The 26,171-nt window shown below is 43.2% G+C and overlaps 1 protein-coding gene across 6 annotated transcripts in view; it reads left to right on the top strand.

Moving 5' to 3' along the window:
• The window catches only part of BCAR3 (BCAR3 adaptor protein, NSP family member), a 110,138-nt gene extending 90,578 nt beyond the window's left edge, over positions 1-19,560 (top strand). For 5 of the 6 annotated variants that reach the window (XM_059375433.1, XM_059375434.1, XM_059375435.1 and 2 more), the window contains 5 exons: positions 2,384-2,499; positions 5,864-6,035; positions 8,973-9,084; positions 15,444-15,656; positions 18,934-19,560. In XM_059375433.1, coding sequence (XP_059231416.1) covers positions 2,384-2,499; positions 5,864-6,035; positions 8,973-9,084; positions 15,444-15,656; positions 18,934-19,112 — 792 coding nt within the window. In that variant the 3' untranslated portion in view covers positions 19,113-19,560. Of the gene's footprint in view, positions 1-2,383; positions 2,500-4,438; positions 4,681-5,863; positions 6,036-8,972; positions 9,085-15,443; positions 15,657-18,933 lie in introns of those variants that run through there. The other variant, XR_009399535.1, reaches the window with a different exon arrangement.
• Positions 19,561-26,171: the final 6,611 nt, after the last annotated feature.

Here is a 26,171-nt window from a genome sequence, read left to right as displayed (position 1 = left end):
ATGAGGCTAGGTGTTGGCTAGTTTGGGTATTTAGCCTTGCTTGAGCCCCTGCTGTAGTGGGGGGGGGGGGGATGTGAGCAGGGGGACAACAGTGATACGGTACCTCAGACCACAGCCCAGGTGGGAAATGCTCTGCAGGGGAAGGCACAGGAACTGTGGGGCCTCTGAAGCACGGTCTTAAACATGGAGGAAGGCGGGGACGTCTGAGATGAGTTTTAAAGACTGAATAGGAATTGACCAGAGGAAGAATGCAAAAAGCGTCTTCTGGGTGGCAAGCGGCGGATGTGTGCAGACTCCCCTGTCAAGGGTTGGGTTTACAGAGGATTCACTGTGTGGGCAGTGAAGGTGGGGATGGAGTGGGGAGGAGGAGGGACTCGCAGGCCTTTCCTTGGGTGTTAAGTCTCTACTTCTGGGCTCATTCCAGGTTGTTGCTTCAAGGCACTTTGCAGTTCAGTGAGGGGACAGGCCTGTGAGTGCATAGGGCAGATCAGAGTCCTTTGCTAAGGGCAGCAGAAATGGTGGGCAGAGCCAGGCAGTCTTTCAGAAGATCCCTTGGCAGCTGGGAGGAGGGGCAGGCCCCTGCCAGCACCCCCGTGGATCACAGCAGCAGCTCCCTCAGGCAGTCTGGAGATCCTGCAGAGCAAGGATAGCTGAGATCAGAAGAGCAGAGGGAGGCTGGAACGCCCCGTCCGGGAGTGCTGAGGTGGCATGCCAGGTGCATCTCATAGTAGATCCTCTGGAAGCGTCCATCCCTCCTCTCCGAGCTACATGGCTCTGGGCATTTTCCCAGAGGACCAGATCCAAGTTCTGCAGCAGGAGCTCGGGAGCCCCTTGTCCTCACTCAGCCTTGGGGCAAGCAGGTGTCACTGTATCCTGGCAAACCCCCAGGAAAGTGAGCGGGGGTTGCATGTTCACACTGAAGGAAACCGACTTGGAGGCTATTCTCTCAGAGCAGGGATCATTCTGGTTAGTAGTGCTTCGGGCACAAAACTGAATCAGTGATAACCATTTGAATCTCATTACACAGACTATGTGTGAATTGGAGGATGCCCACCACTCCGAGGCTGGGTTGGAGGCTCTGAAGGTGTAGCTGTCTAAACAAGCAAGTGAAGTGTGTGACCACAGGTGGCTGGGGGATACATCTGGTTTGCCTGACCATGCTCAAGGTGTAAATCCCTTTCCAGAGATCTGGCCACAATTCTTCCCTCTTCTACATGCCAGTGCAGTGGTTCACAACTCATATTTTCAAGTGGCTTTAAAGTCATTTGATCCTCTGCAAAGTCCTTGAGAAAGGCGAACCTAGCAGCTGCGTCAGAGAAGAAAACACTGAGGCCCAGAGAGCATAGTAGAAATCTGGCACCCTGTTCCCCAGTCTGCCTCTGCATAGCTAATTCCCACAGCTCCACTTCCCCAGGGCTGACAGTGGTTCCTTCGCTCAACCACAGAAGTTAGGGATCAGGGTTGTTAATATCAGCCAAGCGTCAGGTGTTTTTTGTAGCCTGTTACGAAGACATCGGGACCGAAGCCTGGGATCATTATAGTCGAGGACAGTTCCAACAGGAGGAGGAGAAGAATCGTTCTGTGCCTGCCATGTGTCCAAACTTGATCGGAAGCACCATGCCTGGTGGTTGCGTCATTAGACATCAGGATGCTGCAAAGTGTCATTAGCCTGGTATTGTCAAGATGCAGAGACTCGGCTGTAACGTTTCGAGGCAACGTGAGATAAATACGAATGGTCAGCTTATACGTGGTGCCAGTAGACAGTGATTACACACTAGAGGCAAGACCAGGAGCTGGCTGGGACAGACAAAGGTTTTCTGTAAGGAAGCCTCCTAGGGGGAGAAGTGGGTGTGCTTGAGACCTTGAGTTTCAAATTGCTGTGCGTGTTTCTAATAGTTTCCAGACATATGGTGCCTTGACTGAGCTCAGGAGAGATGTAATTAAGGGTAACAGTGGCCAGCCCTCCTGGGAAGTGAGAACACAAACAGCAGACTTGGCGGCAGAGGCGCAAGCCCTTGGCCTGGTCACTGTCCCACCACAGGGACTCCCCACCCAGTGTGCTCGCAGCCCTGGTCCCGGCAGCGGGACCCGGCCCCTGGTGGCCAGGAGCTGGCAGAGTGACACCGTTGGCCAGAAACATCAGATCTACAGATTCTACGGACTGTGCTAGGGGCTTTTCTCTCTGGTTTTGGATTCCTGTGGTGTCTTGGAATCCTTCTAATCTCGTCTAGAAACTCTCTGTGGGGAGGCTGCTGCCTGAAAGGAAACGCAGCAAGCACATCCACACCATCCTGGTTTCGTGTCTTTCTTTTCACGTGCTACATTCGTGTTCATGGTGAGCTCGCTCCCTGATCCAGTCCGTCTCCGCTTGTGTTCTTAACAGGTCACGAGGATACTTGAAGTCTCGGAAGAGATGAGGAAGAACATGGGTGTGAACTCAGGCCTGGAGCTCATCACCCTGCCTTATGGCCACCAGCTGCGCCTGGACATAATTGAAAGGTGAGCTGTGCTGGCGCACCCCCGCCCCCCACACACACATTTTGGGCTTATCAGCACAGCAGCTTTTGGAACCGATGGGGGCCCAGCACCAACCCGGCCAGGAACCTTTCCCTTCTCCCAGAAGCCTTAGCCACAGAATTCCTGGAGAGGCACAAAGTAGCTGTGCCTGTCTCTGCTCCAGGAGGGGGTGGAGGACGGAAGAGACCGTTGGTCCACGCTAGCAGATGTCACCCCTGTCGCCAGCCTGGGTGAAGCGGACATCTCGCCCCCCACAGCTCCACCTCCCTGGGCAGTGGCTGCTCTGTCCCTCCGGAGTTCAAGACCGCACCAGGAATAAGGAGTTCGTGGGAGAGATTGGGAAGAACAGAATCTGGACGGTGTTTTCTTTGAGAGGTGGGCAGGGGATGGCAGCGCTCAGGGCCCCCAACCTCTGAAGACTCACTGCCCCCTTCTCCCAGTGTCCCCAAAACCCGGGCTGCCCGTGAAACCCACATGCTGCAGCGTTGGAGGTTTAGAAATCAAAAAGACAGAAATAGCGAGGCCTGTTTTTAAGAGAAGTGCTAGACTAGATTCTTGTATTGCCGCAGACGTTGGACTTGTTGACACACGTGAAAAGACCGTTGATTTGGGCAAGACTGTCTTGTTATCTTAACTGTCCTATTTTTCCAGCCAGTTTCCTAATTGTCACAATACGAACGTGGGTTGTAATGGACACCCGACATTCTAGGTCACTAGTGCCACCCAGTCTGTCCTGTCGGCTGAAATGTGGCAACTGAGGGACACACTGTTGTATTTTACTGTGGACTATTTCTGGTATAAACAGCCACATGTGGCTGGTAGATGGTGCAGTCCTAGGATGTCAGCCCCTAGAAAGTAAACAGTGCATTTCAGGCCTGGGGGATCCACACAGCTGCTTTCTAGGTTCCCTGGCCAGAAAGCAGATGAGTCGGCCCCCATGCCGCTGTGGCTTTGGTTCCCAGCCACAGAGAGAAAACATCCAGAATGCCGAATGAAAGGCCTCTGGGAGGCAGGAGTTTAAGACATGGTCCTTGGCTTTGTTCACTCTTATCGTTGAATGGCTTTGGAGAGTTGTGAGTGCGCCTCCTTTTCCTACAGGCTTTCCGAGATTCTAGCCTCTCTCTGCAGGCGCCCTCTCCCCTCCCCAAGTTCTAGGGGCCTGCTTCTCCTCTAGTTTTGCCCTCTGTTGTTGCCGGTCCTGTGGTCACGGTTTCAAGAGAGGTGAGCCCTGCTATCACGCGGCCCCATTCCTCATGCAAAGTGTGTCGGTGCCAAGCCCCCAGGTCCCAGGCCTTACTTTATCCGGGTCACTGTACATGAACGTGGGTCTAGGCAGAGGTCGGCAGGCTGGGGGCTCCTTCAGACTGTTTTTGGACTTCCTCGCCCGTCTCCTTGCCGCCAATTCCCCGAGGCCTCTCTCCTTGCTCTGCTTCCTGGCCAGGGCTGACCTGGGGGATCTGCCTGCTGGAGCCTGGGGTTTCCTCCTTACAGTGTGTGTACTGCATAAAGGCCAAGGGGATAGCCATTTCAAAGGGTCAGATGACAGCAGCTTCTTGTGTTTGAGAATCAAATACAGACCACCCTTTATTTTTAACACCCACCTGAGCATCTGCCTCAGACCTGCCGTGCTGAGTTTTTCCTGCCGCAGTGGATATGGGAGGTCATAGGCACACATTGGTTGAATGAATGGATAGAACTACTCTGATCTTAAAAAAGTAGAGAACCTATCTTTAATTAAGGGCAGTTTAAAACACAGGAAAAAACCGTGAACAGAAAAATCCACTGAAGGCAACAGAGGAAGCCAGTGTACTGTTAGTTAAGAGAAACATCTGACATGCTCGGCTTAACCTTAACACTTTGCAAATAAATAAGAAAACTCTTCAATAAACTCAGCAAATAATAAAAATATACTTTATGTTAGGATCCATGAATGAAGACCTCAGGAAGAAGAAGAAAAGGCAGATAGAGACAGACTGAAAAAGTGGACGAGGATGCAGAGAGAGATGTACACATGGAGCCAGTTGTGGTCACAACTACCATTGGCGAGGGGCCTCCTGGCGACAGGAACTCTAGTGATTTTGACATTCCCACACCTTCTCTCTTTCTCACAACAACGCTTTCTCCCATTTTTACAGTGAAGAAATGGAGGAATGAAGCAGTTAGGTAAGAGCCTGTGGTCCTACCATGAGTGAGTGCACCCCCACGCCCCAAGACACACACACTCGGAGACAGCAGAGCTCATCACTTATAATCACTAGATATAGTGGTGGGACTAGGCACTTGATGAGTCATGCCACTGTTGGCTCAAGGCACTGAGAGCATGCTGGACACTACGGGCCTGCAGAGAGAGGAGCATGGCCATGGAGTGACATCCTTGGCTGTGAACCTGGAGTGCCAAAGGCATGTTGTATTTTGGTAACCATTGCTGTGGATGGGGGCTTCACCTCCAGCACTGGTACCACGGCCTCAGGGAGACTTAACAGAGGCCATTCTGGCCCAGTGCTGTCACCTCGCTGGTCGCAGTTGAGGGAGAGAGGGAAAGGATTGCGGTCTGTGCCGCCTGCCATCAGCGGAGACTGCTCTGCGACCCCATTCATATGAGTCCCATTGTCCTGTGGAGACTTCCTGTTGTGGGTCTGTGAGCTTGACCCGGGTAGTATAGGGTGAGAAAAGGGAGGATTGTTGGCAGATACAAGCTTTCTCTTTTATTAGGCTCGGACTTACAGGGAAATTCCCATCCGTCAGCCGTGCAGTCCTTGTCCGCATCTCCGTTCACCTTCCGGCCTCTTGACCAGAGCCACACTCTCTCCATTCTGAGTTCCTCATGCCTTCTGAAGTGCCAAGACCCGTGTCATTGTTTTGGGTCAAGCATACTCTCTCATTTTTCTGTTTTTCTCCTTTCCCGGTCCAGGGTGCCCAGGGGAGGTGGCCCAGGGCTTCCCTGAGGATGGGATTCCCCAGCGTGTGAGGCTACCAGGGGTCTCCCCAGACCTCTTATGGTGGAAGGTACAAGGAGCCCTGTGTACTTCTGAGCAGCTTCACCCGAGAAGGGTTTCCTCGTGCCCCAGATGCTGGGCTGAACGTGGCCCTGTCCTGGGCAGCTGCCCTTTCTGACTCTAAACAGTGCACTCTTGGAGGCCTGGCCAGGCCTGGCCAGCCCTGCTGCTGTCAGCCTCGGGGAGGGGGTCTCGCCGTTGAAATCGGCATCCAGAGTGTCTGAGCTGCCAGCACCTCACAGGGCGAAACAGCAACCGGCATAAATCTAGTCCTTTTCCTGGCTGGTTTGCAGTCTTTTCTTCCTAGTCCTGTCTGCCCAGTGCCTGACCCCTGCTCTCCTCCTTCCCAGACACAACACGATGGCCATCGGCATCGCAGTGGACATTCTGGGCTGCACGGGCACTCTGGAGGACCGAGCAGCCACCCTCAATAGGATCATCCAGGTGGCGGTGGAACTGAAGGACTCCATGGGGGACCTCTACTCCTTCTCGGCCATCATGAAAGCCCTGGAAATGCCACAGGTAAGTCTCCCCTGGGTCGGTGCACCCTGCACTCCTGTGTGGACTTAGAGTCGGTCTGCAAGCCCAGGCTTAGCAAAGCACCCATGTTTTTAGGCGGCCCCGAAAGGCTAAATCTTAGTGAAAGCAGCTCTGATTAGGGGCAACCGAAAGCAGTGTCAGAAGTGTTTCAGCTCCATTTTAAAAAACTGGATTGTTGGTTGATGGTGTGCACTTTCTCTTTGGTGTTACAGAGGAGGAGGCGTCCTCAAGAACAATCGGTATTCCTTAAGAACCAATCAGCAGATATGTCTGGCTGATGTGTGTCGTAGAAGAGACTTACATCTGTGTCACCAGACAATTGGGGAGCTGATCTCTGAGAATCCCCAGAGTGGTTTGTCTTAAAATTATGTTGCTCAGGTTACCTAAAACAGACTTCTGTTAAAAAATTCAGATTTCTAGCCCATTTGCCATTTAAGCCCCTAATTAGAGTTTCTAAAGTCAGGCACCTTGCATTTATCTGCTTGGATGGGCTGTTTTTAGGATGAGTGTCAAACCTGAGAGGCTGTGTTTAAAGTCCAGTAGATCTGAGAGAGGAAAGTTGTTCTGTCATCTTGACTGCCTGGAATCCGTGGTCTCATTTTGGTTCTGTCCCACAAGCCCTAGATGTGTGTAATCTCACCCTCGGGGTCCTCCAGTCCTATAAACCCAGTCTGCAACTGGTAACACCAAAACCGCTGGTCATTTAGCTTGGCTTTTTGCTAACTACAGACTGTCCCTGAAAGCCTGCTGGGCACTCACTGAAAAGCCACTCCTGCTGCTAGGGAAGACCCCCACAGTCACATGTCCCGTAAGTCAGAGCATGTTAGGAACGTCATTTCCTGGCATTAAAGCAAGGTCACCCTGAAGACAAGCTGAACAACTTAGGGCCTTCACCAGGAAATTTTGAGGGGAATCAGTTCCAACCACAATATCCTAAGAGTTTAAGAACTCCTTAGATGCCCTGGAATTTTATAGGATCCATACTTGAAATAGGAAAATCCAGCTATATTTTCATAATACGCTGACTCCCATTACTAGCAGGGGTTATAATTTTTCATTCCACTGTTTTTCATTTGCACTGTATTTATTTCTTCTCACCCAGAACGGCATGTAATTTTGGAAGGCTGCGAAATCAGGCTAAGTTGTGTGTAGTCCTCCAGCCCAGAGCTTCCTCTGAGAGTGTGCTTGCCATCCATGGTTAGGGGCTTCTCCCAGCGCGCCTTAATAGGCCTGTGCGGGGGGCTCCATGGCCTCCTCCAGTACCATCAGACTCTGCCCTGCTGGACCCTTTCAGCAGTAAGGGTGTGCAGTCCCTCCAGGGCATTTGCCCCCCCCCCCCCCCAGTGTGCTAGGACGCTGCCGGGGAGGGAGGTGGCAGACCCAGAGAAGGCTGAGGGGGGGACTCATATCACTCCTGGGTGTCCTCATCCAAAAATGGCCCTATACTGTGGGCTCACGTGCCTTCTCTTCTCAGCTTCTAGTCTCAAGAAGACGCATCCAGCAGATTGCACCCAGATGAGAGACCGGGGCTACTTTGGGAAAGCCGATGCTTCAGGGAGGGAAGAGAAGGGACGGGGAGAAGAGAGAGGTGCATGTGGCGGGGGGTGGGCAGAGGAAGACAAGTCACTTCCTTTCTGTCCCAGCAGACCTGCTGGTGCCGATCATTCCTCCCCTTCCTCTGGGAAGATGCAGCTCTTAGAGGCCAAGGGAATGAATCTCTTCTCTGTCACTTACCAGCTATAATAACCTGGAGCAATCTAACTATTCTCATCTATAGATGAGGTGGTGGTTTCTCATCTATAAAACGAGGCCAAAATACTACCTCAGAGGGCATTGGAGGATCAAATGAAATTCTTCAAATACCTGACAAAGAGTTGGCGTTCATTCCCCCCAATATTAGTGCCCTTCCTCTTTCTTGTTTTATGGAAAAAACAAAAAACAAAAAACTTCAGACACTTCAGCTTGCTGGTTTTATGGTATGAGTGGGGGTTGTCTGTCTCGGGGCAGTCAGAGTCAGTGGCACATGTTGGCATTGACTAAACTGTTCTAAAAGAACAGAATGAAAAGGAGCGAGTAGAGTGGCATCATGTGGTCTGGGCAATCTTCCGTGCATCTCAGACATTATTACTTACGAGGAAATGAAAATGCTGTACGTGACATTCCTACATGCTTTCATCAGTATAACCTCTGTGGACAGTTGGCAGTTCCCATCAACATTTAAAATACACGTATTCTTGGGGCGCCTGGGTGGCTCAGTGGGTTAAGGCCTCTGCCTTCAGCTCAGGTCATGATCCCAGGGTCCTGGGATCGAGTCCACATCGGGCTCTCTGCTCAGCGGGGAGCCTGCTTCCTCCTCTCTCTCTCTGCCTGCCTCTCTGCCTACTTGTGATCTCTGTCTGTCAAATAAATAAATTTAAAAATAAAATAAAATAAAATAAAATACACATATTCTTTGACCGTGTAGTCCCATTTCTGGAAATTTATACCCCCAATATTTTCACATACATACACATTTGCAAAATCTTCACAAGGTAATTTCATAATGGAAAAAAATTGTGAAACTCTTCTCTATAGGAGACTAGGTAAACTTCAGCTTATCCATAAACTGGAACATCATTCAGAAGTTTAACAAAATAAGGCTGTTCTGTGCTGTTTTATACATACTTGAATGATTTCCAAGCAAAAAACTGAAAAATGTATGAAGTGTGATATGCCTTTTATTTTAAAAGTTGTATATGTGTATACACAAAAACCTAGACACATACAGGAAACTGATGAGTTGTCTCTGGGACAGGTTGTTAGAACAACACAGAACAGGGGCAGAGGCGGGGATGAGCCTTTCTGTATACACTGCTTTTAGCTGCTTTGACTTGTTTCTAAAAAGAGCCTCTTCCAAAATAACACCTTTCTCTCTTCCAGATCACAAGGTTAGAAAAAACGTGGACTGCCCTGAGGCACCAGTACACCCAAACGGCGATCCTCTATGAAAAACAGCTGAAGCCTTTTAGCAAGATCCTGCATGAGGGCCGGGGTGAGTACAAGCTCAGCTAAAGTGGGAGTGGTGGCCACCTGGCATGCATCTGTGGGACCGTTAGGTCTGCTCTGCTCTGGTTTGATCAGAGCCTTTAGCAGGACATTTCATGAGATCTGAGGTACTTGTAGGATTGTTGATGGATCATTGAGGCTTTTATCAGATGGGCACGTCATTTTTAGAAGAATTGCGGTTGCTAAAACAGGACCTGGGCTACTAGTCACCTCACTCCGTGCTTTCCTTTCTTAACTGAGGTCTAATGTATGCAACATTATGTTAGTTGTCATAGACAATGTAATGAGTCAGTATTTGTATTTACTACAAAATGATCACAGTCCAAATATCCACATCATATATAGTTATCAAATTTCTCTTTCTTGTGATGAGAACTCTTAAGATCCACTCTCTCCGTTACATTCAAACAATGCAGTGTGGTATTAACTGTAGTCACTGCGCTGTACATTACCTTCCCATAACTTACTCACTTTGTACCTGGAAATTTGTATCCTTTGACCCTCTCCATCCATTTTGTCCACCTCCAACCACCAGCCTCAAGCAACCACCAATCTGTTCTCTATATCCATGAACTGAGGGGATTTCATTTTTGGTTCTATTTTTTTAAGATTCTGCATACAAGTGAGATCAGATAGTATTGCTCTTTTTCTGTGACATATTTCACTTAGCAAAATGCCCTGAAGGTCCATTCATGTCAGACAGCAGGATTTCGTTTATTTTTATGACTGAATAAAATTTGTGTGTGTGTGTGTGTGTGTGTGTGTGTAGTTAATTATAAATATATATATAAGTATATCACATTATCCATTCCTCCGCTGGTGGACACTTTGGTCGTTTCCATAATCTTGGCTATTGTAAATAATGCAGTGAATGTGGGGTGCAGACATTTTTTAAAGTACTTTTTTTTCTTCAGATAAATAGCCAGAAGTGGAACCGCTAGGTAATATGATAGTTCCATTTTTAATCTTTTGAAGACTCTCCATACTGTTTTCTGCAGTGGCTGTGCTAACTTACATGCCTGCCAACAGTGCACAAGTATTCTCTTTTCTCCACATCCTTTCCAATATCGTTATTTCTTGTCTTTTTGCTATAGCTATTCTAATAGATATGAGGCAATATCTCATTGTGGTTTTGATTTGCGTTTCTGTCATGTTGAGTACTTTTCCATGTACCTACTGACTGTCTGCATCTCCTCTGGCAAAATGTCTATTCAGATCTTCTGCCCCCCCCCTTTCCCCTGTTGACTTGTGTGAGTTTTTTATATATTTTGGGTGTAAACCCCTTATCAAATAGATGATTTGCAAATATTTTCTCCTATGCAGTAATTTGCCTTTACATTTTGTTGATGGTTTTTTGTTGTGCAGAACCTTTTTAGTTTGATGTAGTCCTATGTATTGATTTTTGCTTTGCTGTCTTTGCTTTTGTTGTCAGAAAAAAAAAAAAAAATCACCAAAACGAATGTCAGGGAGCTTCTGCCTCTCTTTTCTTCTAGGAGTTTTGTGCTTGCAGGTCTCACATTCAAGTGTTGAATCCATTTTGATAATTGTGTATGGTGTAGGGTAGTGCCCATTTTCTTTATTTTACATATGGCGCTCCAGTTTTCCCAGTACCCTTTCTTCAAGAGACTGTTCTTTCCCCATTGTATGTTCTTGGCTCCTTTGACATAAATAAATGGACATGGGTTTCTTTTTGGGCCCTCAATTCTGTTTCATTGATGTAGGTGTCTATTTTTATGCTAATACCATACTGTTTGGATTACTATAGCTTTGGAATCTAGTTTGAAACCCAGGAGCATGATACCTCCAAGCTTGGTTCTTTCTCAAAACGTCTTTGCCTATATGGGGTCTTCTGTGGTTCCCCCATATTTTAGGATTGTTTGTTCTATTTCTATGAAAAATGCCATTGGAATTTTATAAGGATAGCATTGACTTTATGTAGTATGGACATTTTAACACTATTAACTCTTCCAAACCATGAACACAGAATATCTTTCCATTTGTTTGTGTCTTCTTCAATTTCTTTCATCAGTGTCATATAGTTTTCAGTATATAGGTCTTTCACCTCCTTGGTTAAATTTATTTTTAGGTATTTTATTCTTTTTCATGTAACTGTTAATGAGATTGTTTTCTTAATTTCTCCTTCTGATAGTTTGTTGTTGGTCTATAGACATGCAGAAGACTTTTGTATATTAATTTTGTATTGTGCAACTTGTCTGAATTCATGTATTCTAACAGTTTTTGGTGGAGTTTTTGTTTTCTATGTATATTATGTCATCTACAAATAGTGACAGTTTTACTTTTTTCCAATTTGGATAAAAGTGGTGAGAGTGGGCATCCTTGTCTTGACCCTAGAAAAAGACCTTTCAGCTTTTCAGCCTTGAGTATTAGCTGTGGGTTTGCATATATGACCTTCATTATGTAGAGGTGTGTTCCTTCTATACCTACTCTGTTGAGAGTTACCATAAATGGATGTTGAAATTTTGTCAAATCCTTTTTCTGCATCTATTAAGTTGATCCATATGTTTTTTTTTAAAGATTTTATTTGAGAGAGAGAGAGCACACAAGCAGTGGGGAGGGGCAGTTAGGGAGAAGAAGAAACTGACTCCCCACTGAGCAGGGAGCCTGATGCCCAACTTGATCCCAGGACCCTGGGATCATGACCTGACCCAAAGGCACATGCTTAACTGACTGAGCCACCCAGGTGTCCCTGTATGCTGCTGCTTTAGAATGGAATACTCTGTATATATTTGTGAAGTCCATCTGGTCTAACAGGTTAATAAGGCCAGTATTTTCTTACTGATTTTTTTGTCTGGATGATCTATCCAGTACATGGAGTATTAAAGTCTTCTGTTATTATTGTATTGTTTAGGTGCTCCTATGTTGGGTACATAAATATTTACAAATGTTATATTCTCTTATTGAATTTACCTCTTTATATAATGCTTTTTTTGCTGGCTTGTTTCTTATTACAGTCTTTGTTTTAAAGTCTGTTTTGTCTGGGGCGCCTGGGTGGCTCAGTGGGTTAAGCCGCTGCCTTCGGCTCAGGTCATGGTCTCAGGGTCCTGGGATCGAGTCCCGCATCGGGCTCTCTGCTCAGCAGGGAGCCTGCTTCCCTCTCTCTCTCTCTCTGCCTGCCTCTCCATCTACTTGTGATTTCTCTCTGTCAAATAAATAAATAAAATCTTTAAAAAAAAAAAAATAAATAAAGTCTGTTTTGTCTAAGTATAGCTACTCAAGCTTTCTTTAGGTTTCCACTTGCATGATTATCTTTTTCCATCTCTTCACTTTCAGTCTGTGTGTATCCTTACATCCGAAGTTAGTCTCTTGTAGGAAGCATAAAGATGGGTCCCTTTTAATCCATTCAGTTGCTGTATGTCTTGATTAAAACATTTAATCCATTTATATTTAATTATTGATAGGTATGTATTTTTTGCTATTTGTTCATGGTCTTCTGGCTATTTTATCCTTCCTCTCTGCTCATTTCTTTTTCTCTTATTCTCTTCCTTTGTGGCTTAGTGATTTTCTTTAGTGCTATGCATGGATTCCTTTCTTTTTATCTTTTGTGTATCTACTGTAGGTTTTTGCATGTGGTTACCATGACGCTTACATATAACAACTTATAACAGCCCATTATTGAACCTGATACCAACTAAGTTTGGATCCATTCTAAATCTGTACATTTTTACTCCCTCCCCACAACATTTTGTTTCTGATGTCACATTTTACTTCTTTGTATCTGTGTTTCCTAACTGTTGTAGTTAGGTTTACCACTTGTGTGTTTTAACCTTCATACTAGCTTTATAAATGATTAATCTACTTTTACTGTCTATTTACTTTTACCAGTGAGATCTGTATTTTTACATTTTGTTACTAAGTAATGCCCTTTTCAGCTTATAGCAGTCCCTTTAACATTTCTTATACAACTAGGTTAGTAGTAATGAACACCTTTATCTTTTATTTGTTTGGAAAACTCTTTATTTTTCCTCCAATTCTGACTGATAGCTTTGCCAGATAGAGTATTCTTGTTTGGAAGTTTTTTTCTTTTAGCACTTTGAATATATTGTGCCAGTCCCTTCGGGCCTCTAGAGTTTCTGCCAAAAAAACCTGCTGATATAGTCTTATGGGGGTTCCCCTATACATTACAAGTTGTTTTTTGTCTTACTGCTTTTAAGATTTTTTCCTTTAACTTTTATTTTAATTATAACTTGGTGTGCGGATCTTATTTGTAACTCTGGGCTTTCCTGGATCTGGATGTCTTATTTCCTTAGGAAGGTTTTTAGTCCCTTTTCTTCTAGTACCCCTATAATGCAAATGTTAGTTTAAAGGATTTATGGAAGGAACATCATTAAGAAAACTGTCTTCACTTTTCTCATTCTTTTTTGCTGCTCTGATTGTATGAGTTCCATTATCTTGCCTTTGAGTTCACTAATTCTTCTGGTTCATCTAGTCTGTTGAACTTCTCTACTGTAATTTTCAGAAAGTTCAGTTGTTTTCTTCTCTGTGGCTTCCAATTGATACTCTTGTATTTTCTGTCTCTTAGAAGTTTTCACTGTGTTTATCCTTTTCCCAAATTCAGTGAGCATCTTTATGACCATTATTTTGAACTTTTCATCAGGTAAATTAGCTATTGCCATTTCATTAAGGGTTTTTCTGAGATTTTTTTCCCCTTATTTTTTCATTTGGATCATATTCCTGTTTCTTCCCTTTGCTTGATTCTTTGTGTTGGTTTCTGTGTGTTAGATAAAACAGTTACCTCTCCCAGGCTTGAAGAAGTGGCCTCATGTAGGAGATGAACCTTATCATTAAGCCCTGATCTAGTTCTTGGTTATCTCTCTAACCTTTGTGATTGTCTAAGCAGGCTTTTATTTTTAATGGCTCCCAGCAGTTGAGGATATGCCAAGACCTGTCAGTGCCCCAAAGGGAAGGGTCTTGGCCAGCATCAGTTTTTTAAATTATGCAAATATATATAGTCCTGTGAGAATGCAAGTATAAGCCCCCACTGGCCACCAGAGCCAGGTGGTGTGGAGCTGTCCCATGGGTGGCAGTTGCCAAAAAAAAAAAAGACTTTAAACAAGTGTATTAGCTAGCTCCCTTCTAGGCGGTATCAGGAAGCAGTGGCAAGGCAGAGGTAGAGTGCAAAGATGGCACCCACCAGCCTACATTACCTCCAAGTATCTCTGTAGGCCCCCAGTCGTGTGCCAGAAGTGAAGCCTGTGTCTCAGGCTAAGGCTCCAGGACAAGCAAATAGGCCTCTTCCACAGAAAGACTGGGGTATGTTTCAGTTTGCTATCCATGCAGCGCCCTGGGGGGTTCCAACTGTTAACAGTTCTGTGAGATACAGGATCACAGTTTTGCTAGCCTTTACAGCCAGGTTGATCAGGGGTGTGTCATGGGAAGTACCCACAAAAACTGAGGCACCAAATGTGTGTAAAAGTTCCCCTCTGAAGATACTGGCACTCTGCAGTTTAGCAGAGGGGAGAGCATATAGATGTCGCCTGCAGAAAGAAAGAAAGAAATGATAGCACCTCCTGGCTAGAATAAGGCAAAGAGCATGAAGATGTTGCCTACCAGTCACCAGGCCCCTAGATGTGTGCTATATTAGCCTGCCCCTCAGACCAACACTTCAACTTTAGCAAATGAGCTCTTTTCAGTCTGCTGCCTCCATGCTGAGCCCTGGTACAGGTGAGTCTGAGCACACAAGCCCTTTAATAAAGACCTTGTTCTCAGTTTGTTACAGCCTGTGGGTCTTGTGGGCGAGAACAGGCTTGATTTTCAAAGCTAGCTGTTTTAGGGGCTCTTCTCTTAGGTGCAGGTTTTATAGTTGGGGTGTCCAATGTGGGATTCAAACCCTTTGCTCCTCAGGGAGAAAGCTCCAAGTTTTGCATTCTCTCCCAACTGTGCCAGGATTGAGGTTTATAGACAGGTTGGGTCCTGGCCTCTCCTACTTGCTTCGATGTGGGCCTTGTTTACCTGATATGTAGGAGTTGCTCAATTCTTAGGGTTTTTTTCAGAGGAAGTTCCATATTTAGCTGCAGTTTCGGTGTCCACCAGGTGAAGTGAGCACAGGCTCTTCCTATGTCACCATCTTGAATTAGAACTCTCTTTCCTTAACTTTGGAAAAAAAAAAAAAATACAGGGGCGCCTGGGTGGTTCAGTGGGTTAAGCCTCTGCCTTCGGCTCAGGTCATGATCTCAGAGTCCTGGGAACAAGCCCCGCATCAGGCTCTCTGCTCCTGCTTCCCCCTCCCTCTCTGCCTGCCTCTTTGCCAACTTGTGATCTCTCTCTGTCAAATAAATAAAATCTTAAAAAAAAAAAAAACATGGAAAACTTTATTCCATTTTTCAGAGTCTACGTGTGTTCCCCCCAACAAAATATCAGTCCCACTACTGATGCCTCTTGTCACCCTGATGGAGCGCCAGGCTGTCACTTTTGAAGGAACTGACATGTGGGAAAAAAATGATGAAAGCTGTGAGATTATGCTGAACCACTTGGCCACAGCCCGGCTCATGACAGAAACTGCAGACAGCTACCGGATGAATGCCGAGAGGATCCTGGAAGGTAAGAGCTGTTTTCTGTAAGCCGCTCTCCATTCTGCATAGTAATTAGAATGAAGGAACAAAAGAGCATGGGTGCTCTCAGTTAGGAAAAGACAAAGTAGGAAAAATTAAGTAGGCATGGAATTCCCTTTCTTATGATTGATCATCACTCCCTCTTAGTCCCCCTGAGTGACTTGAGAATCCTGTTTCTCCTTTCCCATGTGTTCTGTTGTATCAGTGGCTTAGAATAAACTGGGAGAAAGGGTCAAGAAGGAATTGGTCAGTTGCCTACCATTAGTACTTCTGATTGGACCTATGTGAAGGTGGGCAACATGAGGAGTTAAGAATTCTATGTGACTTCATTTACCTGCATTCCTATTTCTTCCCATATTGAGAAGTGAGGCCCCCTGCTTTTAGTGTCAGAGGGTCCAACACAGGCAAAGGCACTGCTGAGAGAGCCTGGAGAAAAAGTGTCTTAAGGAATGACCAACTAGGCTGAAGGAGGTGGATATAGGTGGGAAGGCCCATTTATTTCTTCCTGAAACAAAGCTGTTGCTCCAGAACTAGGTGGTTTACAATCTATCTGCTGTAGCTTTAAGAACTACATACATCTTTCAGTTTTTTAATCAGAAAGCTCTCTAGGGTTGGCAAGTGTTGGATTCAGAAAATAAAAGCACCTAATTGAATTCACCAGATATTGAAGTGCCTGCTTACATAAAGCTAATAACTATATTACATTGGATGTTGCCTAAGCCAATATATTGGGATGGGTTTTGAGAAAAGGGCTTGAAGCTGCTCTACAACAAATTAAGGTTATCTAATGGCATTTCTCAATTAATCCTGCTACAGATTTATGTAGCAAGTTTCCATCGCTGGGAGTAACTATGAACCCAATAAAACCAGAGATTTGCTCACCATCTACCCAGGCCAAGGCAGGGAACACAAAAGCATGTTAACTGAATGATTGGAAATCATCGTCTGGCCTCTCGTGTATTATCTGTCAAAGATATTCTGGCATCACAGGGAAGGATGGACTAGAAGTCGTCTTTTTTTCTTACGTTAGTCACCACAGAGCACATCAAGTGTTCCATAATTCATTGTTTGCGTATAACACCCAGTGCTCCATGCAATATGTGCCCTCCTTAATACCTATCACCAGGCTCACCCACCCCCCCATTCTCCTCCCCTCTGAAACCCTCAGTTTGTTTCCCAGAGTCTCTCATGGTTTGTCTCCCCTGGCTTTTGTTATTTTCTTCACAAAGATGCTGTAAATCTAGATGGTAGAAACAGATTTAAGGACAGAGCAGATTATATCCAGCAGGAACCAAGGATAAGAACCACATGTGTATGACTCTGGCTGGAGATTTCTACCTCTCAAATAGTTGACTGAGTATCCTTGGTTTTAAGTAGACAGATCTTCTCTTATGTAACAGAAGAGAGGCACGAAATAGATCCACACATATGGCTATCCATATATTTTTGAGAAAGGTGCCAATGTAATTCATTGGCTTTAGTGTTTCAACAAATGGTGCTGGAACTATTGGATATACAATGCAAAAGAAAAAATGAATCCTGACCCTTACCTCAACCATGTACACACTGATCAATCTAAAATGGATCATAGGTTCAAACATTAGAGCTAAAGTGTAAAGCTCCTGTAAGATAACAGGAAATTCATTGTGTCCTTGGATTAGCAAAGCTGTTTTAAGACACAAAAAGCATGAACTGTAAGAAAAAATTTTGATAAAATTTTAAATTTTGCTCTTCAAAAGACACCATTAAGGAAGTGAAAAGGTGAGCCATAGACTGGAAGAAAATATCTGCTAAACGTTTATCTAATAAAGAACTCCTATAACTCAATGAGAAGACAGACAAGATTTGAGCTGACAATATACCAGAGAACATCTGCAAATGACAAATAACTATAAGATGTTTAAAGCATTAGTCATCAGGGAAATGTAAATTTAAACCACAATAAGACAATACCACGTACTGTCTAGAATGGTTACAATTTAAAAAGAATGATAATACTGGGGCACCTGGAGGCTTAGTTTGTTAAGTGTCTGACTCTTCATTTCAACTTGTGTCTTGATCTCAGGGTCATGAGTTCAGACTCCATGTTGGGCTCCACACTAGATGTGGAGCCTACTTAAAGAAAAATAAAAATGATAATACTAAGATTTGGCAGCTTATGAAGAAACTGGAGCTGGTGAGAATAAAGTGGTACAGCCACTTGGGAAGAGTTTGACAGTTTCTTTAAAATAAACATACTTACTGTATGACCCTGTAATTCCTCTCCTAGAGAAATGAAAACACATGTCCACACAGACTTATATACAGATGTTTACATTATTCATAATAGCCAGAAACTAGAAACAAGTTATACATCCATTCATTCCTTTTTATTGCTGAGTAGCATTTGTTATATGGACATTCCACATTTTATCCATTCACCAACTGGTCCATCGGTTGGTGAATAGATAAAATGTGGAATGTCCATATAACAAATGTTACTCAGGGGGCACCTAGGTGGCTCAGTGGTTGGGCCTCTGCCTTCAGCTCAGGTCATGATCTCAGGGTCCTGGGATCGAGCCCCGCATCGGGCTCTCTGCTCAGCGGGGAGCCTGCTTCCCCCTCCCTCTCTCTGCCTGCCTCTCTGACTACTTGTGATCTCTGTAAAATAAATAAATAAAATCTTTTTTAAAAAAATGCTATTCAGCAGTAAAAAGGAATGAACTGATAACCTGCAACAATATGGAATAGTCTCAAAAACATGGTACTTAGTAAAAGAAACCAGACATAAAGTCTGCATTTTATGATTCCATTTATATCAAGTTCCTAGAAAAGGCAACACAAAGCAAAGAGGTACTAGGTAGTTTTCCAGGGGGATGGAAATGTTCTAAAACTGGTGGTGATGGATGTATAAATTATATAGACTTACTATTGTATATGAAACTACAGCTATAATAGGTGCTTCATGACACATAAATTATATATCAATAAAGCTGTAAAAACAAGGTTCTTTGAACACTCCTCCCCACAGTGGCTTGTGCACAAGAATTTTATTCTACCATGTTTCAGTGAGTTTACTTGGTATTCCTTCTCCAAAGATGCTCAGGTCCTTGAGGACAGGGCTCTGCCCTTTCCTTGTATAAAGCAGAGCCTGTTTTTTCTTTGGGGGCATTTTTAAAGTTCTGATAAAAGATGAATTTCATTTTGATCTGACTTTAAGCAGCTAGATTTTCAGTCTATTGCTGACATTACCTTAGAAAACTGAAGTAACTGTTCTGTTTTCCTAGGTTTTCAACCAGATGAAGAAATGAGTGAAATCTTCAAGACTGAATTTCAAATACGATTGCTATGGGGCAGCAAAGGTGCACAAGTGAATCAGACAGAGAGATATGAGAAATTCAACCAGATTTTAACTGCCCTCTCACGTAAATTGGAACCACCTCCTATAAAGCAGGCAGAGCTTTGATAACTCTCCAGAGAACCTTAGGATATTATTTGAAGCTTCTCCAGTTTCTTCTTTGGGAAGGCTTATCATTTGATAAAGTAATAATGTGCGAATCTGACAGTATACAAGCTTTTAGTATCCACAGGATATTAAACATGTAAATTACACAGAGCACACTTATTTATGAATTGTTTAAAATTACTACTGATTTTAAAATGAAAATAATTTATTATGAAGGTAACTATTGCTAATGTTGATCAGCAAATTTAAGAGAAGACGATGTTGGCTGGTTGCCTTCTTTTTCTGAGGTATTTGACCATTTTAGTTTAAATTCCTTGTCAGATAAGTGTAAATAGAAAAGAGTTGAAAAGCATGAAAGATTATGGAAGGTATCAGTTGTATGATATTCTTTAAATATGAAAAATGTAAATAATCATATGAAAATATATCTTTTTGTGAAATAACTGTATCTGGTCTCTTTATTGTTAAATAACTCATCATAGTATAATTATTATACCTCCTACCTTCCTGGGGTATACTCTTCCCTAGATACTATAGCCTAATAATAAACCAAAATAAATGAGAGTGATATGGAAAATGTAAGGTTTGTGGCATGGGAGACAGAGTGAATAGTGATAAAAGGTAGACCTGGCTCTAGAAGACCTAGGTTCAAAGTGAAGCTGTGGTGCTTGCTAGCAGCTGGACTTGGTCAAGTCCAAAGTCATCCTTCTGAGTGCAGCACAGCACCTAGTATAGAGGGAATACCCAGATGCTAGTATACTTCATGATAGCACTTCGTGCATTTGAAAATAACCAACTGCTGAGCTTCCAGTTCCAGATGGTGATGTAGGAAAACCCTGAACTCACTTGTTCCCAGATATACCAAATCTATACCTATTTATAAAGCACTTCCTCCTAAAGAAGTGAGGGCTGACTGGATAGCTTCTGCACAACAAAAGATGAAAGCTAGACCACACACAAAACAGCAACAGGGATGGTGACCGTAACAAAGGGAACCCCTACTCCCAAAGCTGCAAACTGAAGTGGGGAGGGATACTACTGAAGGACCACAGGCAGATTTGTTTGCCCTGGGGTAGAGAATAGCCATGGTTTAAAAGGGCAACTAGAACATAAAGGAAACAACCCTAGAGCCCTGCAAAATAGTGGGGGAGCTGCTGGAACTCTAGAGGGTCAGAGGGACTGGTGAACACCAAGGTTGGTTTCCCCCATCACCTTGACACAGCAAGATAGAGCATGGTCTTGGCACCACTGCTGGCCTGCCACCTCAGTGAGCCCTAGGCCTCTAGCCCACACCAGGCCCAAATGCCCTAGTGTGCAGAAAAAAGGCATAGTTTAAAAAAGCAACTAGAGTATAAAAGATCCAGCCCTCGAACTCCACCGAAAGGCAGAGAGCTGCTGCAATGCTCTCTGTTCAGAGGGGCTGGCGACACTGTTTACATTCTCCCTCCACCTTTATAGCGTGGAAAAGAGCAGTCTACTGCTTCCACAAGCCCCTGGTTCCTAGCCCACACCAGCCCAAGCCACCCCACCAGAGTGGCCTCAGTGTGCCACATACTGGACACCCCTGGTCAGCACCCACATAGCTTCAGCTGTCTCAGCAAGGTGACAGAGGCACAAATTTGAAGAAATGGTCTTGTGTTTGGTTGTCCCCTGTATAAACTGTGTGCTCCTGGTGATTTTAGTTGGCTGGAGCTGTGGCTGGGAAGGGCGAGGGGTCCTGGGTACTCTTTGCTAGGGCTGCCCTGGTGCCTTGGCCAGAGCGGACATGGGTGTCCAGGGTCTGCAAAGAAAACACTGGGACCACCCTAGGCCATATATATATATATATGAAGGCTATATACTTAGGATGTTACATACAAATCTCATGGAAACCACAAACCAAAAACCTATGATACGTACACAAAAAATGTGAAAAGTGAAAGCCAAGAATAATACTAAAGAAAGTCATCACAAGAGAGCAAAAGAACTATAAAAGTCAGAAAACAACAAAATGGCATTTATGTACATATCTATCAATAATTACTTTAAATGTAAATGATCTAAATGCTCCAATCAGAATAATTTATTGTTACCTTTTTCTCTAGCTGGTTAAATACGAGTTTTCCAGGCTTACTTTCTAGGCTTCTGACTTCACAAAGGAAACTCTTTCTAGTTTATCAGGACCCCTCTCATTTTTTTCCTATTATAGAAAATTTGGAATACAAGATTTTAAAATAAAATGATAAATTTCAATCATTCTGCCACAAACTGCCAACACTTACCAATTTGCTTTTTCCTCCTTTTTTCTTTCTGTCTTCTAAATAATTTGGGGATCATATGGAATATCCAACTTTTCTCAAGTTACAAAAATTTCTCCATCATGTTAAATAGCCTTTGAAAAAAATGCAATTTATTGGTTACATAAGTTATACTATAACCACTTTCCTTCCATCTTAAGTATGCCATCTTAATATTCCATTTTAAATATGTTCTAATATACTAGAGTGAAGTATGAACCTCTCATTATGGTCTATTTATTATAAGGGAAATATTAGTTTTGAATCCTGGTTCTCTGTATTTCCATTAATGTGACCTAGGATCGTAAGGCCCTCTCCCATTTTTTTTCAAAGGACCTATCACATTACTATTTTTTATTTGCTTAAAAAAAAAAAAAGCAAAACCAAAAAAACCCAACCAAACCAAAAGTACAATTCTACCTCTGGCAATATGGTGGTTTAGGTACTCTTGGAAAACCCTTTCCTTATAACTAAATAAATAAATCTTTTTTTTTTTTTTTAAAGATTTTATTTATTTATTTGACAGAGAGAAATCACAAGTAGATGGAGAGGCAGGCAGAGAGAGAGAGGGAAGCAGAGGAGAGCCTGATGCGGGACTCGATCCCAGGACTCCGAGATCATGACCTGAGCCGAAGGCAGCGGCTTAACCCACTGAGCCACCCAGGTGCCCCCTAAACAAATAAATCTTAATAAACTTACCTTTTAATGCACTGTTAAACTTGACAGAATGAAAGGGAAATCCCCAAGAAATGATCCTTCCCTTCCCACTTCACCTACCAAAAGGATCAGCAAAAAGAAACTCTGTAAGAGAACTTAAAAACCTTAGGGTGGCCCCCTAAGGCAAATACTAACATCACCTCAGTGAATGGGAGAAGGTGTCTTAGGTGAGCCAAATGTGAAATATCTCTATTAAGTAAGGATCCTTAAAGGGTCCCTGTTTTTGGCTGGGGGGAAAATAAAATCCATCTGCCTAGCAAAGAGAGGTTACCAAGAAATAGGCCTTTCTTTTATGCATAACTACAAAAAAAGAATTGTAATGAGAATGGTCTTTGGTGAGGATTTGCAACTATAAGCCTATTCTCAAACAAATCTAGAGTAAAAATCCAAAACTAAACTGATTTACAATGGTCCTGGGTTGCTGGCATCCCTGGGACCTAGCAGATAAACCCATCCTCTCAGGAGGAAAGCATCCAGTATTCATAGAAAATAAATTTTAAAATGAAGAAAGTAATGTTTAAAACTAAATATATATTTACATATGAATATATATAAATTCAAGCAGAAGCAATGTTACCATGAACAAAATTTTGGGGAAAGAAAGATTTAGAACCCCAATGCCTTCAGATACTAGAATTATCACATTTTAAATGCAACACAATCATATATAGTTATATATAAAGAGAAAATGAACCCAAACAGGAAATGAGTATTAAAAAATACACTGGGTTGGGACGCCTGGGTGGCTCAGTTGGTTAAACAGCTGCCTTCGGCTCAGGTCATGATCCCAGGGTCCTGGGATCGAGTCCCACATCGGGCTCCTTGCTCGGCAGGGAGCCTGCTTCTCCCTCTGCCTCTGCCTGCCTCTTTGTCTGCCTGTGCTTGCTCTCTCTCCCTCTGTCTCTGGCAAATAAATAAATAAAATCTTTAAAAAAAAAAAAATACACTGGGTGTAGTGCATAAACAATGAATTCTGTTACACTGAAAAGAATTTAAATAAAAAAATAATTATTGGGGCGCCTGGGTGGCTCAGTGGGTTAAGCCGCTGCCTTCGGCTCAGGTCATGATCTCAGAGTCCTGGGATCGAGTCCCGCACGGGGCTCTCTGCTCAGCGGAGAGCCTGCTTCCCTCTCTTTCTCTCTGCCTGCCTCTCCATCTACTTGTGATTTCTCTCTGTCAAAATAAATAAATAAAATCTTAAAAAAAAATAATTATTATCTGTATCTAACCAACTAATAAAAAAAAAATGATTACATTTTTGGGGGCACCTGGATGGCTCAGTCATTAAGCATCTGCCTTTGGCTCAGGTCATGATCCCAGGGTCCTGGGATAGAGCCTGCCTATTGGGCTCCCTGCTTGGTAGGAAGCTTGCTTCTCCCTCTCCCACTTCCCCTGCTTGTGTTCCCTCTCTCACAGTCTCTGTCAAATGAATATAATCTTAAAAATATATATATTACATTTTAAGAGAAACTTGGTAGATCCTTTAGAAATGTATAGTAAACTAAAAAAAAAAAAAAAAAAGTCAACGGATGCTAATATTAAACAGAAGATTAGATCTTGGGGCACCTGGGTGGTTCAGTGGGTTAAGGGCCTGATTCTTTCAGCTCAGGTCATCTCAGGGTCATGGGATGAAGACCTGCCTCAGGCACCACACTGGGTATGGATCCTCCTTGAGATTCTCTATTTGCCACCCCAACCATGATCCTAGTTTCTCCAAAGAAAAAACAAACAGCAAAAACCCAGAAGACTAGATCCAACTGAAGATTTAATGAACTCACAGAGACAAGGAGAGGAAAAGTAGAAGACATAGATGAAAAGATTTAAAAGACCAAAACAGAATGACCCAAAGCATCGCATCAGAGCTCCAGAAGAAAAGTGGGGTGGGAGGAAGCAAATCATCCAGAAAAAAGGGCAGAGATTTAAGGATTGTTGAGCAGTGAAATGGGTAATCTTCTCGGTATATCAAGGCAACATTGTGTCTACTGTGTGAAGTTAAAAAGGCAATCAAAACAGTAGCACAAACTAGGATCGGTTTGGGTGATCGGTTACTAGAGTTCTGATAAAGTGTTTTCTTCTAATCAGTAGGGGGATTAAAGATACTAATTAGCTTTAAGTTGTAAAATGTAAAGGGTAAATGCTATAAGAACAAAATCAAAGTTTCAAACTAGAAGAGGAAAAAAATGAGAAAACAAGAATGCAAAAAGACAGTAAAGTGAGATGAATAGCAGATGAATGACATCTGACAGAGATGTCAGAAAAGACTCCAAAGTTATCAATAATCACTGTAAATACAAACAGACTCAATCTGCCAGTGAGAAATCAGAGACAGCCATCTAGATTTAAAACAAAACAATCTGGGGCACCTGGGTGGCTAAGTGGGTTAAGCACCTAACTGTTGATTTCAATTCAGGTTATGATCTCAGGTTTTAAGATCAAGCCACACATTGAGCTCCATGCCTCATTAAGATTCTGTCTCCCTCTACCCCTCCTTGCATTTTCTCTCTCCCCCCAAAATAAAAAATAAAACCTACACTCGTTATAAGAAACAAAATAAAAACTTTAAGTCCATATAAAAAGGTTAGGAGCGGGCACCTGGGTGGCTCAGTGGGTTAAAGCCTCCGCCTTCGGGTCAGGTCATGATCCCAGGGTCCTGGGATTGAGCCCTTCATCGAGCTCTGTGCTCAGCAGGGAGCCTGCTTCCTCCTCTCTCTCTGCCTGCCTCTCTGCCTACTTGTGATCTCTGTCAAATAAATAAATAAATAAAATCTTAAAAAGAAAAAAAGGTTAGGAGAATTATGAGGAAACAGGGATGCAGAATGTGTCTGGAGTGCTGGTAATGCTTTATTTCTTGACTCAACTGTTGATTTTATAGTAACAAAGTGTACATTTACATTTCATGCATTTCTCTGTGTATTTTATAACAATGTGTTAAAATATTCATAAAAATATGTGTTACCTAGGAATATTTTCAAAAGATGTACAAGAGTTTGGTGAAGAAATTTTTAAACTTTAAAAATCTGAAAAAAAAAGTCAGAAAAATAAATAGGAACATCATGTTCCTAGATTTTAAAACTTGGTATCAGAGATACCACTTCTTAAAATGACCTATAAACTCAATGCAATCCCAAAATCCAACAGGATTATTCAAGCTAACTTGATAAGGTTTTCCTAAAATTTACATGGCTAAAAATAGTCAAGACCATCATAGGAAGATAAGATGTAGGGAGGGGGGAAATCTGTTCTACTAGATATAAAAGTTCATTATTAAGCTATAATAATTAAATTATCACTGGAAATTTGATATGACAGAAGTAACATTGGCAACCAGTGGGGGAAAGGGCAGCTTTTTAAATAAATAACTCTTGGACAATTGGTTAAGCAAATGAAAAGGGGAGGAAAATGGCCCCTTTGTCTCCTATCATAAACTAAAATAAAATCTAGATGAATTAAGAGCTTCTATGTGAAAGGCAAAACCATAAAATATTTAGAAGGAAATCCAGAATTTTTTACTTTTTACTTTGAATCAAGGAAGAATTTAAACTAGACAGAAAAAGCATTAACTATAAAAGATCAGTCTATATTAAAACAAACTTCTATTCATCAAAGGATATCATATTACAAATGCAGCCTCCAACCTTGGCTACGCCTGTTCCCTGCCACCTAATATTCACACCCTTCCGTTGTGCCCTTCTACATTGCACCAGGTTTGTTTTGCATCACCAAGTACATATGGCAGGAGTCATGGTATATTATGTCTGAGATTAGGTTATAAAAACTATGCCTCGGTCTTGAGTTTTTTCTCTTGTGGATACCTCACTGAGGGAAACAAGATGCCATGTTCTGAGCATCCCTATGAAGATGTCCACATGACAAAGTCCTGAGATCTGCCAACAATCATGTGAATCATCTTGCAAGTGGACCCCCCAGGTCCACAAAAAGCCTTGAGATGATTGCAACCTTGACCAACACCTTGACTGCAACCTTCTTAGAAACTAAGCCAGTCACCAGCTATGCTACATAGCAAGATAATTAGCACCCTTAATGTATGAAGAATTCCCATGAATAC

Source organism: Mustela nigripes, chromosome 14, assembly GCF_022355385.1.
Source record: "Mustela nigripes isolate SB6536 chromosome 14, MUSNIG.SB6536, whole genome shotgun sequence".
NCBI lineage: Eukaryota > Metazoa > Chordata > Mammalia > Carnivora > Mustelidae > Mustela > Mustela nigripes.
This window is presented reverse-complemented; position numbering and strand designations above follow the sequence as displayed.